At 43.3% G+C, this 14859-nt stretch overlaps 1 protein-coding gene across 1 annotated transcript in view; it reads left to right on the top strand.

The window, feature by feature from the left end:
* The window catches only part of SLC30A9 (solute carrier family 30 member 9), a 67573-nt gene that overhangs the window by 20950 nt on the left and 31764 nt on the right, over nt 1-14859 (top strand). The window contains exons 8-9 of the mRNA XM_077815719.1: nt 931-998; nt 11058-11160. Of these exons, the coding sequence (XP_077671845.1) occupies nt 931-998; nt 11058-11160 (171 nt within the window). The remainder of the gene's footprint in view (nt 1-930; nt 999-11057; nt 11161-14859) is intronic.

Raw genomic sequence — 14859 nt, 5'->3', positions numbered from 1 at the left:
GGTAAAATCACCATTAAGGTGTATGTGCGGTTGCTTAGAGCATATTTCTGAGAAAAAGAATGTGAGGAAAAAAAGTATAGGTGGCCTTACAAGATTTGGGTGAAAGTTGTAAATGGCCTGTAATGTATCTGTTTTATATCATTCTGATTGTAATAGAATCTTAAACTTCTAAAATACTACTTAAATGGATTCTGATATAATCATAGTATGGCCCATTTGTAAGAGCTGGTTTGTGGATCTCCTCCTCTGCCAGATATCTAATCACAGTCCCATTGTGATTCCACCCCAGACCTGTGACAATTTGCTGAATGTGTACAATGCACAAAGTTAATTATATAAAATCATATTAGTTGATTTTTTCCATTTCATTTTCCCTCCATCTGTTTGAACAAATCTCCTTAGCCTGTTTTGGCTTTCTTGCTTCCCTCTCCCTAAGCAACCTAGTTCAGAGAGCTTCTAACTCCAGTCCTGCTGAGTGATACCTGACACTTCTTTCTGATGGACTCTGGTTCCTCTCCTCACTCTATTTATAGTTGCAGTGGCCCCTCATGGAGGCTGCTATGCTTGCTTAACCTCCTTTACAGCTGTTCCTACACTGTCTATTGAGCTGAAAAGGGAGTTGTCAGTATCAGGTGAATAACCAAGAGCTCCACAGACCACAGTTTGAGAGCTTCTGCACTAAAACTAGGTATCTTAGTTATGCATGAGACCAAACTGTAAATCTAGTGAGCTGTCCATGATAAATTACTGGATTATGCAGAGCTATACCTCAGCTGTTACAGGAATTCTAGTACTACATGATATTGTAGGTGTATGTGGTGTACACTAGACTACTGTTAGTCCCTTCATAAAACCAGGATTTAGTTATATTACTACTTCATTGTTTCAGTTTAGCAATTTATTTTAGCATTCTCTCATTTCTGTACATAGCCACGCTCCAGCACAGGCGCTATGTTGCTCAAAGGACCAGGAAAGGTGGTGATGGTTGCTATTTGCATGTAAGTTTGAAAAAATAAATGTTTTGTAAATGCAAGAGTAAAAAATTGTATATCCTAGAAATGGAAATAGTCTGTATATTTGAGTTACAGGTCCTAGTGTTCTCTGCAATTCTGCAGCTATAAAATTTGCTGAAGAGCCCCCATTGCTGCAGCAATGTGACCGAGAAAACAACCTTTATTTAACAGAAATCATGGGCAGATTTTTTTTTAAATGGGTGCCTAAAATTAGGCTCCACGTCCATTTTTAGGCATTTCGTTAAATAAACGGCATGACTTTCCAAAGAGCTGAGACTCCAGTAGCTCTCATTGAAGCCACTGATAACGTAATAATAAAGCAAACCTGAAAAGCAGCTAAAACATTAGTTTCACTCCTCTTTCTCTGTAAAATAATAAAACAAACTACATCAGTTAGGTTTCATTAAGATTTAGTTACCTTTAGGAGATGCTACAGTACAGCTTTAATATTCTGTGGAGTATTATAAATGTAAAAAAAACCCCTCTTATCAAAATAAGTGCAGTATTTGTTTTTAAAAACATTACTTTCCAATGTACATAATCTGTAATGGATCATCCTGTTGATAGTAAGAATTTAGCAAAATTCTTCTCTCTCCAGAGAGAGAGAGAGAGAGTTTAGTCTGTAGACTTAAATCTTAGTTGAAATTAATAGATTTATTTGTATGTCTCGACAAACAGAGGTTACGCTCCTTTTAGGAGTACATTCATCTATATTTAGAGATTAGAGAGACTTGTTCCATCTTTGATCAAAGAAAGGTTAGACTTTCGAACCTGGTCAACTAGACAATTAATGATTAAAACAGCAACCAAAATTCTTGAAGGTGAATGGCATAGGCAAACACTTTTATAGCTCTTGCTCGTTCCTGCTCTTGTATGATGTATAAAGAGAGCTTCATGTGTTTTGAAACAAGTTTATTTTTGTTTTGTTTGTGAACTTGAAAAATGTCAAAGGGTTAACTTTTCTGCTTTTGCTGGAGAGTTTCCTTAAGGACCCCATCAGTAGAAGGGGAGGAGTGTTAAATTTTTCACAAAGATGATTTCTTCTTCAAGTATTTGTCAGGAGTTTGAGTTAAGTGAAACAAACAGAAATCCTACCTTTAAATAAACCTGACTGAAAACTCACTAGTTTTCCACAGAGTTTACCCACAAGACAAGGAAGTGAAGACTGAATATTTCTAATAAAAAAAAGACAACCACGCTGAAGAATAAAACTTTTTAGATGAGCACAGTGGATCTTTTAAACAGATTCACTTCATTTTTCTAAAAAGTGTGACTCTTTCCTCAGATCCAGTGGAAGGTAATACATGAGCAAAATAGCAGGAACTATTAAGAAAACAGTAATTTGTAACCCCAAGAGAAAAAGCTGCAATTTGATAGGAAGTATCCCTGAATTTGTTTACAGCTCCTTCTGCTTTTTGTTCAGGAAAAAAAAAGGATCAGGAAAGTAACTTTACTGAAAATAGCCCTTCTCTATCATTCAAGAGATTCTATTATTAATTAATCTGAGCCTCGAGTTTGCTCTGTTAAATAAATGTACAATAACCACTACTGTGTGTGTACGGAGGCAAAGAGTGGCCTGTATTATGCACCCTTCCTTTTTCTTTCCTGCATCAGGAAATCATGTACAAATCTTGCCCTTCCTCCTTGGAATTGGGCACAGCCACGATCATGGCACTCATGACCTCAAGGGAACCCCTCTGCAGATTAGGGGTCTGCAGTGGGGTGGAAGGGATGGATACCTGCCAGGCGGGGGCAGTTAGGATGACATGCATCCTCCCTTCTCCAGCCCTGCAGAGAATCCCTGAGAGGATAATTGAGTAACAGGCTCTTATCTCTTATGTGGCACTCTTTCCGGGCGTTATGAGAGCTGCAGTGGCTAGTGGGAGAGCCTGGTAGTTTGTCAGGGACTTGGGTGGTGGGTGGGGTGCCAGGAACCAGAATCAATGCAGAGGCACAGGGCTTCCATGTAATGGGCCCTGTCCTCCTACATGTCCTCAGCATGGATCTCTGAGACTCAGCAATACAGTAATTCCCCACTTAACTTCCTCTTGCTTAATGTTGTTTTGATCTTACGTCCCTGCTCAATTACTGAACATGCTCCATTTAAAGTTGTGCAATGCTTCGCTATAATGTTGTTTGGCTGCCTGCTTTGTCCACAGCTGGCAGCCCCCCTATCGGCCCTCTACGCCCCCCCTGCCCCACAGTGCCCCCTGCCCTCCAGTAGACCCCGCAGATCAGCGCTCTCCCGCGGCAATCAGCTGTCTTGCGGCATTCAGGAGGGAGGAGCGAGGACGCGGCGCGCAGGCTCCCCTCCTCTCCCCTGCCTCTTGAATGCCGCAAAGCGGGTGATTGCCACGGGAGGGAGGTGGGAGGCTGCACGCCGCGTCCTCACTTCTTCCTCGTGCCCCCTGAACATCGCAAGCTAGCTGATTGCCTTGGGCAGGAGGGCAGACGCAGCGTGCAGCTTCCCCTGCCTCCTGCCCGTGGTAATCAGCTGGCTTGCAGCGTTCAGGAGGCAGGGGAGGGAGGGGGAGCCTGCGTGCCATGTCCTCGCTCCTTCCCCCTCCCTCCTGAATGCCACAAGCCAGCTGATTGCTGCGGGCAGGAGGCAGAGGAGGGAGGGGGGAGGAGCAAGGACTCGGCATGTGGAGTAAAGGGGGGGAAGAAGAGGCAGGTTAAGTGTGGGAGCTTGGGGGAAGGGGTGGAGTAGGCGGGCCGAGGGTTGAGGCCCCCCCTGCCCCGTGCTTGCAGAGTAGGGGAAGCTGCTGCTGTGCAACATGCTTCTCCTAGCCTACAGCACCTTCAGCCTCCTTGCGTGCCTCATTGTCTCCAGTGCCAGTGGGCTGTGCCTGCGTGGGGTAAGGCAGGGGCACCTCCCAGCTATAGTACTGTCTAGCAAAAAAAAAAATTTCCCTGGAACCTAACCCTGTTATACCAATAAAATAAAAACCAGCAGGATCTTATTAAAGGGAAAAAGGCAAAATACCACATTTATTGTGAATACAGAAAGAATCATAGTAAGCAGTTAGTTATAGCTATAACATTCCATTCAATCTCATATTTATTCACACATTCATTCATACAAACACGCGCACACACATACACACAGGTTCTGCAAGGTTATCATAGTTACCAGCCTTAGAGTTGCTCATGCCAAGCCACTGGCTAGGTGGCCTGGACATGAGGAGGGAGCAGGGCCTTGTCAGATGCTCATCTGATGCTCCTGGAAGTTGGTTTGCAGAATCAGACCCCAAAGTTCTCACTTTCTAGAGTCCATTTTTATAGGAGTTTCTTCCTATGCCAGTCTATGGGAATTGCTTCATCATGCTGTTGCTGAATCAATCAGCAGATGGCACATTCCTGACAGCTCTGTGCTGCCAGATGTTATCTTGTTCGTTGGTTCTCCCATTCTTGAGGCTTCTGGGTGGATTCCAGTCTGCCCACCAGGCGTCCTCTGGTTATTTCCACTTGATGCCTTCTTCAGCTGATGGACACTGGATTCTTAGGCTGGCACCTCCCTGATCATTCAGTTATTATCCACACCAAGCATCCATCCACATACATCCTCTATCTCTATTTTAATCACAATTGTTAATACAACAAAAGGGCGGGGAGTCTCTGGGTGCTGTTTCTGTTGTTACAGAGTATTGCTTTGAGAACAGACTCTGTCTTAGAATGTATTAACGCAATTAGCAGCTTGCAAGTTTCACGCATCGAGAGAGAGAAACAGTACCAAAAACCAAGAGATCTCTTAATTAGTAATACCCTGGAATTTAAACTATGGGGAATCAAACTCATTTCTGATTTTAATACAGAACTTCTTTAATATGGTCCAACAACCCCCCGCCACCATTTACATTCATTCTTATGGGGAAATTGGATTCACTTAACATCGTTTCACTTAAAATCGCATTTTTTCAGGAACATAACTACAACGTTAAGTGACGAGTTACTGTATTTGGGGGCAAGCCCTGTCTTCCTTGACAAGAGCAAACTCTGCCCCTCACCCCCAAACGGACTGATGTGTTGCATTCCTTACAGAGATTGCTCTGCCCCAATGTAATATTTTACTTTGTGGGAGAACCAGCTGAGAGAACGCAGTGCAACTACATTCCTAGACCTCTAACAGCAGATTATATCTGTGCAAAACCACAGCAAACAAAAGCTGTATTTCAAGCTCTGTTTGAGAAACATGGGGAGAAAAATCAATAATTGCCTAATAGAAAAGAACAATATTAGGGAAATACATTTTTCATTATCTGGCTTTGTAGAGGGTATTATACTGTCAGGCTAATACTGTTACGGTTGAGATGGCACTTCCTAAAATAATGTTTACAGTGGTTTATACTAAACTTTTCCAAAATCTTACCAATTGGGATGAAATTTATCATGTGTGTTCTCATTCTAGAAGTTTATATTGGAAAGATTGAAGGAATTGTGTTGTACCATTTTCATATTATCACTGCACTGAAAAACACAATTTTTCATTTAAAAATGTTCAGAGGCATTATTTAAAATTGCAGTTTGTGTTTGTTTGCCATGTACTTGGTATAGTACTTTATGGAGTTTTAAAAGACTGAGAAACAAATCGTGAACAAGTGAAAGCCAGTGGTGTTGCACCTTGTTTTTCTTATAGTTTGTGTGGCTTTCTAGCTAAGTGCACATGGATCTGGATAGCCATACAAACACCAGACAGTTCTTGATGTTTGTGACGTTTTGGGGTTCAACCCAGACCAGTAAAGGGTTGTGTCACTGCCTATACTTCAGCTCTGGGTGCCCTAAATGCTATCCTGCTGTTGCTCTCAGTCCAGACACCAACAGCCAACATACAAGCATGCAGGTTACACCCTGGCTTCCACCACCCAATTACTGTTTGCAGAGTGACCCCAACACACCCACAGTCTGAATTTCCCCCAAACAGTCTCCCTGCAGTGTCCAACCCTCTCCTGGAACACATTCAGAAGCTGAGTTTGCCGCTCCTTTAAAGAGACAGAAACAGTAGTTTAACCGTGCCTTAGTGAGTCACAGCTGAAGATGCCAAATTCAGGACGAACTGCTGAGAAATAGGGCAAACACAACCCAAAACTGGTGGTGTAGTTTGACTTCTATTTTGGGCGGGGGGAGCAGGGGCCAGTGGGGCTCGAGCCACCTCCACACAGTGGAGTCCAGGGAGGGAGTGCCACCTTCACCCCCTGACTCACCTCAGCAGGCCACCCAATCTGTCTGGGTTGGGGTGGGGGTGGGGGTGGGGGAGTGCAACCAAAAATTATAACTCACGGGAGGGGGGCTTAGCTCAAAAAGTTTGAAAACAGCTTAGGGGGTAGGGACGGGGTAGCTGGGACTGTGTGCACATGGGGTAGCTCAGGGTGCAGGGAGGGGATGGTTAGGGGCTGTGTGCAGATGGGGTAGCTCAAGGTGCAGGAACGGGGTAGCTTGGGCTTTGTGTACATGGGGTGGCTATAGGAGCAGGGAAGGGGGTGGCTAGGGGTTGTATGCAGGCAGGGTGTAGTTCAGGTTGCAGGGAGAAGGGTAGCTGGGGCTGTGTGCAGGCAGGAGGGTAGCTCAGTGTGCAGGGAGGGGGTAGCTGGGGCTATGTACTAGGAGGGCTCCACTGCGGCTCCTGTTTCCGGAGGGGTCTACCAGCCATGGAGCTGGGTCTCCCCACCCCAGGGGGCTCTTACCAGCTGCCTCTGAGGGAGCAAAGGGGCTGGGAGCTGAGGAGCAACTTCAATCTGGGGCACCAGCAGGAGATGAGGGAATGCCTCATCTGCCTGTTCCATGGCACCAGCCAGAGCAGCAGCTGCCCTGCACTGTCCAGCTCCCACTTCCCGCCTCCGACCTAGGAGAGGAGATGGGGAGGAGGTGTGGAGCTGCCCCCAGCACTGCCTTGTTCTTGTGCTGCAGTTTTGGTGGGGGGCAATGCCCTCCATGTCCCCAACGCTGCCCATGGGCTCAGCTTGGGGTTCTGGGCTTCAGTCCCTTGCCTCCTGGCTTCAGCCCCACGGAGGGCGCTGGGGATCAGGGCTTCAACCCCATGCCTCCCGGCTTCAGCCCCGTGGGGGTGCCAGGGATCAGGGCTTCAGCTGCAGGGCTTCACAGCCCCCTTGAAAGGGCCATGGACCCCCGGTTGAAAACTGCTGGGTTAGATAAAAAGTAAAACAAATTTATTCTATCAAAATAGATGTTTTAAGTGAGTTCAAGTATAAGAGATAAAGATAAAGGGTTACAAACAAAAAAAGTTAAAACACTCTTTTTACTGCCTAAGACATAACTTAACAAGCTACAGTCTTTGTTTAAGGAAGTTTCCTCACCAGTCTTCCTTTTCCAGCAATGGCTAACTAGCTCTTAGTCAGGATCCTCACAGAACCCAAGATGCTTGTCTCCTCAGGTGAAGGATAACTTAAGGGTTCTCTGCCCATGTCTTTATAGTCAGTAAACCTTTAAAAGTCTCTCTCTCAAAGTTCATTGTCCCTGTTTCAAAAGATAGGAAGGCTTCCTGAGGATGCAGTCTTCATCCCCTCCTCTCCCCTTGAGATTGTTAAATGATTACAGCCATGCAAATCTGCGGCTATCCGTGGACCATGTTTGCGGATTGGATGCGGATACAAATTTTGTATCTACACAGGGCTCTATAAATGATCACATTTTCCCCTCTTGCCCTCCTGATGGCTTTGTTTGCCTGGCATGCAAATGTTCCTTTCTTTGTCTTTGGTCACATCTTTCTCAATTTACATGGGAGACACATTCAGGCACCCGGAACCACATTCCTTTGGCTGGAAAAAACCCGTTGATCAAATCCCTCTGACATGCATGGTTTAAATGCATTTCAGTCATACACATCCATGTAATCCTTTTGTGGGTTGATCATTAATATTCTTGTGTGATGTATGTATGATAAATGAGTTTAGTTTTCCAGTGACACATTACATAACATCTAGGGATGTAAATACCATTTAAAAAGTTAACCGTTTATTTAAAAATATTTAATTTAAACGGTTTACCGTTTAAGCGGCTGGGGCTGCTCCTGCTGGCCGGTGCAGCTGTTAATGGTTAAGGTGGGTTAACCAGTAAGACTCATGCTTACTGGTTAACATTTTACATCTCTAATGGCATCTTTGAGATACAGATTATAACAGTGGTGAATTGGGGTACACTGAATTGGTCAGGTCAGCTGAAACTCACAGTTAGATACCAGGGAGCTCCTTTCCTTCTGGCATAATGATGCTTTTAGGGTTGCAATGGCTCCTTAGTCTACTTGTGCTTTGTCATGCAGATCTTTAACGAGTAGCTCTCTGAATCTCCCTGCTCTGTGTTTACTGTCTGTAACCCAGACAGCACAATAATACCTAGATCTTATGTAGCTCTTTTCACAAGTAGATCTCAAAGCATTTTACATTTGAGGAAAAGGTTTAGCCATTATGCTGGGCGCTGACCTCTCAAATTTGGATGCAGATTTTTGCATAGTCCTCAAATGTATTGTGTCCTCACAGGTTTCAGAGTAACAGCCGTGTTAGTCTGTATTCGCAAAAAGAAAAGGAGTACTTGTGGCACCTTAGAGACTAACCAATTTATTTGAGCATAAGCTTTCGTGAGCTAATGATGAAGTGAGCTATAGCTCACGAAAGCTTATGCTCAAATAAATTGGTTAGTCTCTAAGGTGCCACAAGTACTCCTTTTCTTTTTGTGTCCTCAGAGACGTTCCAAACCTGGAATTTGGAGTAGTGCAGTAAAATGTCATCAATACTGGTGGGACTCCTGTGTCATCTTAGAAGGCAGGAATCCTGCAGCTTTACTACATCTTCAGATAAATAGATTAGCTCCTTTTTTCTTTAAATGCAAAAAATTACATTGCTACAAGAAGTCAGGAAAATGTGGTCATGATTCCTACAGCAATTTGTTTGCATTGCTCATTAGTGCTAAAACTGTGTTGCACTATGGATAGGAAGAACAGCCTTGTAATTAAACATAGGACTGGAAGCCAGGAGAACTTAATTCTTTTCACTGTTGCTACAGGTTTCCTCTGTGACTCTGGGTTATTTATTAATCTGTCTGTCTTCCCATCTGTAAAATGTGGAATAATACTTCCTTAATCTGTGGGCTGCTGAGACTAAATTAATGTTTGTAAAGCATATTGAAATCTTTGAATAAAAAGCACTATAAAAGAAAATTTATTTAGCGCTTAAACAACAAGATGATAGGCACCTTAGGAATTCCTTAGATAAGGCCTTAAAATTAGCATCATATTCAGTGGTATGTGCAATCCTGTGTATGTCCAAAAGGCAGATTTATGGTTTCAGAAGGAAATATAATAATCAATGTCTTGGTTTTTGTTTGTTAAAAAACCATAGCTATAGCATTCCATTAACTTTTTTGTTTATAAAGGATTAAAAAGCCCACATGGCAGTGTCGTTTTGAGAATTCCAATTTTGAACGTTTTTCATTACCAGTAATTTAAGAAGTTGTAACGCTAGAAGGGACCGTTATGACCCTTTAGTCTGATTGACTGTATAACACAGAGCATAGAATTTCACCCAGTGTCTCCAACAGCTAGTGGTTGAACTAAATAATATGTTTTAGAAAGAAGCTTATATTTTAGAAATACACTTGCCAACGATTATACTACTGTTATTATTAACTGCTGCACTCTGGACCATAGAAGACACAAATATCAACATGGTGCTTGCCCGAGAGAGCTTGTAATCTAGAAAGCATCTTTAGAAAGACAAAGCACCCTGGGACACTCAGAGGGGAGGTGTTCATTTAATTTTTTCTTCCTAATGTAATATTTTTTCTCCCCCAACCACCCCTTTGTATCTTGGACGGAACTTAAGTGAAATGAGACTGTGAGGTTACAGCTGGCACACTGAGATTGAAGGAGGGCTTTATACAAGAAGGCTCACAAATATAAGTGGGAGGGAGAAAGAAAGAAAGAAAGAAAGAAAAAGAGATTGCTGAGGCATGTGCCACTGTGCTAAGGATGGACTAAAACAGTGGTTTTCAAACTGCTGGGTCGCGGAACGTAAGGCACTGCGTTGCAGCAGCTCTGGTCAGCACCACCGACCGGGCCGTTAAAAGTCCAGTCAGTGGTGCTGCCCGGCTAAGGCAGGCTAGTCCCTACCTGTTCTGACACCACGCTGTGCCCCGGAAGCAGTCAGCAGCAGGTCTGGCTCCTAGGCAGGGGGGGCCATGGGGCTCTGCGTTGCCCCCACCCCGAGCACCGGCTCCCAGCCAATGGGAGCGGGGGTTGGGAGGACGGTGCCTGTGGGTGAGAGCCGTGTGGAGCTGCTTGCATGTCTCCGCTTAGGAGAAGGACCTGCTGCTGGCTGCTTCTGGGGCGCAACGCGGTCCGCGGTGCAAGGAGAGTCAGGAAGCCTGCCTTAGCACCCCCATGGCACCACTGACTGGGAGCCGCCCGAGGTAAGTCCTGCCCCAAACCCCTGCCCCAGCCCTGAGCCTGCCCCCCAAACTCAGAGCCCCTCCTGCACCCCAAACCCCTCATCTCTGGTCCAACCTTGCAGCCCTCACTACCGCACCCCAACCCTCTGCCCCAGCCCTGAGCCCCTCCCAAACCCCTCTGCCCCAGCTCCGTTGGGTCATCGGCATAAACAGTTTTCTTCAACTGTGTCGCCAGGAAAAAAAGTTTGAAAACCACTGGACTAAAAGATCTGACATTTATAAATTGGGAAGTAGTTGTGCAGTGTCTTGAAGGTGAGGGCAAAAGATTGCAACTTGCAAAAGTATAGCTTATGATATGCAACTACTTTAAAAGTCGTGTTTTCCAAAAATCCTAGCTGTATATTCCTATATACTCCACTTAATTGAAAATATTTTTAATCTAGTAAATATTGCAGAAGATGTGTACACATTCACTATATTTACTAATCACTGATAAATTGACTTTTGGTGAAATTTAGTTTCCTTATTTGCTGATGGTAACATATGGTTGTACAAAATGTCTTTGATTTCACTGTGATGATTTAAAATACTGAATGTTAATTTTCATATAATATTGCTAATTCAGCTTTCTTCTCTCTCCAATCTTAGAAATGGGTTGAATTTTTTCTTTAAACTACTCGCATGGGTTTACACGGGTTCTGCAAGCATGTTTTCAGAAGCTATACATTCTTTAGCAGACACTTGCAACCAGGTGAGTAGTGCTTCCATTGCCCTTGTTTAAGTTAAAGTGATTTGTAGTTAGCTTCCATGGAGGAATGCAGACCCTGGAAACAGTTGTGTTGGGAGCAGATAGGAACATTGCGCTCAATTCAGAAATCAAGTGGCTGTCTCTTGGTGATGGCTGATTAGGATGAAAAACTACAGGGCACATGACAAGTACAGGGGAAGTAGCACATTGCGTTTAGTTTTGTGAGGTGAGTTGGGATGTCAGAATACTGCTCTGAGCTTTGTTGGAGCATGTTGTGTAAAATAACACAAAGTTGGAGAGAGAGGCTGGAGACCAAAAATTGACCCTTCAAGTTCTCTCTGGCTTTTAGTTTACATTGATGTTGTTAATTTGTCGTTTCCATTTTTAGAATTTGCCACAGACTGGCTCTAAACTGTTGCATAGTGCAGTGGTTTTGCCTCTTTTAACACTTGTAGTGGACATTTTCTATATTAATTTCTGTGGTTTTGCATGATTTTCATTTGAAAGTAAAATAGTAGGTAACACTTCAGTAAGAATAGCTTTGGATTTCAACAATTTCAGCAGCCATTTTAACAGTGTCAAAGCTGATCAGTCTAAGAATTTACTTACCTAGACTGTTGTCACATCTGGGAGAGCATACCTTCAAATGTCAGTTAACTTATTACTAAATAATTCCTGCCTTGCAAAGCAAGGCATTCATATTAGAGACCATAACAATGCTGTTATGACTAATCTATGATAAGGGTACATTTGTTTATAGTATGGGCATGCAATTTTTTGTAATATGTGAATATATTTTTTGGCTGCAATATAAAAGTGAATTCATTTAAAGAAGAAAGGATAACTAAATAGTTTCTGTCAAATTGCATGGTGATTTAGGCATAACCTTGTCAGAGAATGATGGGGGCACATAGCAAGCAGCCCTGGGTTGGTGATCCTTCCAGGAACAATGTGAGTTCTGAGTACAACATTAACATTACTTTACTTGGCACTTTTACTCAGAACCTAATGGTCTCTCCTTGTATTGCTGTAGCCCGCTTGTCTCTTAATATTCTCCTGTGTTTTGATGTACATAATTTGATACACAATTTGTAAATTAATAGCAGAATTGTTAATTAATGAATTCATACTGACACTTTAACCTAAAACCTTGGAAATGGAGAGAAACTGGAGGTTCTGTAGCTATCTTGTTTCTGATTAGTGAAGTTTGGACTAATACTTCTGTTGGTGTTTCAGTTTTTGTCTATATTTCAGATATATAGAAGTATTGTTCTTCCTTTCTAAATTAATAATTTCCCATATCATCGACCATGTATCAGGTGAGGTGGTATGGTTCAGTGGAGAACATACAGGATAGGACTCAGGAGACCTGGGTTTTATTCCTGGCTCTGCCACTGACCTGCTGGGTGGCCACGGGCAAGTTGCTTCACCTCTCTGTGCCTCTGTCCACTCAGGTGGAGGCTCATCAGCTATGCCAGACAGTCCACCTAGGACAGTGGTTCTCAACCACTCCCGGGGGTACATCAAGTCATCTAGATATTTGCCTAGTTTTACAACAGGCTTCATAAAAAGCATGAGCAAAGTCCGTACAAACTAAAATTTCATACAGACAGTGACTTGTTTATACACTCTATATACACTGAAATGTAAGTACAGTATTTATATTCCAGTTGATTTATTTTATAATATGGTAAAAGTGAGAACGAAAGCAATTTTTAAAGTAATAGTGTGCTGTGACACTTTTTTTCTATTTTTACGTCTGATTTTGTAAGCAAGTAGTTTTTAACTTAGGTGTACATTGGGGGCATGCAAGACAAATCAGACTCCTGAAAGAGGTACAGTAGACTGGAAAGGAGGAGAGCTACTGATCTAGGAGAAGGAGAACTCCGATTTCAAACCAAAGTAATCAGGCCTGGCCAGCCAGTTTTAAAAGTGTTTTGCTAATCATACATACTTAGGGCCCTACCAAATTCATGGTCCAATTTGGTCAATTTCAAGGCCGGGTTTTAAAGTTAGTCAGTTTCATGTTTTCAGATGTTTACATCTGAAATTTCATGTTGTAACCATGGGGGTCCTGACCCGAAAGGCGGTAAGGGTTAGGGGATTGCAAAGCTATTGTAGGGGAGTTTGGGATTGCCACCCTTAATTCTGCCCTGCTTCTGGCAGGGGTGCTGTCTTCAGAGCTGGACAGCCAGAAAGGAAGGTTACTGGCCGGACCCTAGCTCTAAAGTTCGTGCCATGTCAGCAGCAGCGCAGAAGTGAGGGTCGCAAGGTATTGAGGGGGTGGGTTATATCATATGTCCGTTTTTCCTGGCAGTCTCTTGCCCCAATGTGGGGCTGACAGCTGGAGCCACAGCCGCTGCGTGTGCGGGTGGGGTGATAGCTGGAGCCGTGGAGCTTCCTGCAGCCAGGGAAAGTTCCCAAAGGTGCGTCTGACCCACCCAGGGAGCAGCCCCTGCAGGGGGAGAGGAAGTCTTATCCGTTCCCATCCCCAGTCTGGACTAGCAGCTGAAGCCCTGCACAGGGTAGAAGTCCCTGGCTGGGTACCAGATTTCACAGGTGATATCAAATTTCACAGTCTGTGGCATGTTTTTCACAGCCATGAATTTGGTAGGACCCTACACATGCTCTATAGGTCAGCATTGCTGACCCTGACTAATGGGGAAAGGGAAAGAAGAAGACAGTAGATCATGTTTCCTCCTCATATCTTAGCCTGTTTTTTTCCTTTGGTCTAAGTCCCATCACATTTCACTTCTCAACTCCTTTTCCCATTTACATGGGGTTAGAGGTGCCCACAGTTCTTTGCCACTCCTTCTGGCACGGGTTTGTAGGTCTTGGTGTTCGAGTTCTTTTCTCTTCACACTTCTCTTAACAGAGAAGTATCGTCAGTCTTCCATGTCCTTTGTTGCTGTCATTGTCTTCCCGTGCTTTCTTTTCTGGTCATTCTTCTCCCATTTTTATCACATGCCCAGCCTACTTCAAACTTGTTCTCTTCAGCCTATCTATTGCTGAAAGTCTCACGTTCATCTTCCTCCTAGTTTTCTAAGTAATAAAGTAAAATTGCATTTAAAAAAAGTTAAAAGAATGTTAAAGATGCAACATTAAGCACTCAAAAGTTAGGAAATACCAGAATTAAGGATGCCCATACAACCTTAATTTGGCCACTTTGTCAGTATATGTTATAAAAGTCTTATCCAGCATCACATAGGAAGAGCCAGGAATAGAATCCGGTTCTCTAGAATCTGAGTTTAATGCCTTAAACATAAGAGAGGCAACCTTCTGCCTCACTCATTGTCCGTCCTGTACAATGAATATTAGTCCTGTAGAACAAATAGGATATGATGATGTAATTGAAGGCTATTTCATAATGCATACATATTAAGGGGGGCCAAATCAAGGATACTTGGGTAACCTTAATTCTGACATTTTCTATCTTTTGAGTGTCTGACTTTGCAACCTTAATTCTTTTTAATGTAATATTTCAAATGTAATTTGCTAGGCTTTTTTAAAAGGAAGCAGAAATAAAGAAGTTGTATTGTGTGGAACAATGCTGAGCACCTTCATGGGTCATCAGCAGGATTTATGAATTCAAGACGCTTAGATCTGCAGTGCCACAAGTACTCCTGTTCTTTTTGAATATAGACCTCTACCTCTCTAGCTAAAAGAGTAACTGATAGCAGTAGAAGGCTGTTATCCGCAATG

The sequence above is a fragment of the Eretmochelys imbricata genome, chromosome 4, assembly GCF_965152235.1.
Source record: "Eretmochelys imbricata isolate rEreImb1 chromosome 4, rEreImb1.hap1, whole genome shotgun sequence".
NCBI classification, from domain to species: domain Eukaryota; kingdom Metazoa; phylum Chordata; order Testudines; family Cheloniidae; genus Eretmochelys; species Eretmochelys imbricata.
Note: the sequence above shows the minus strand (reverse complement) of the source record. Positions and strands in the feature narration are given on the sequence as shown.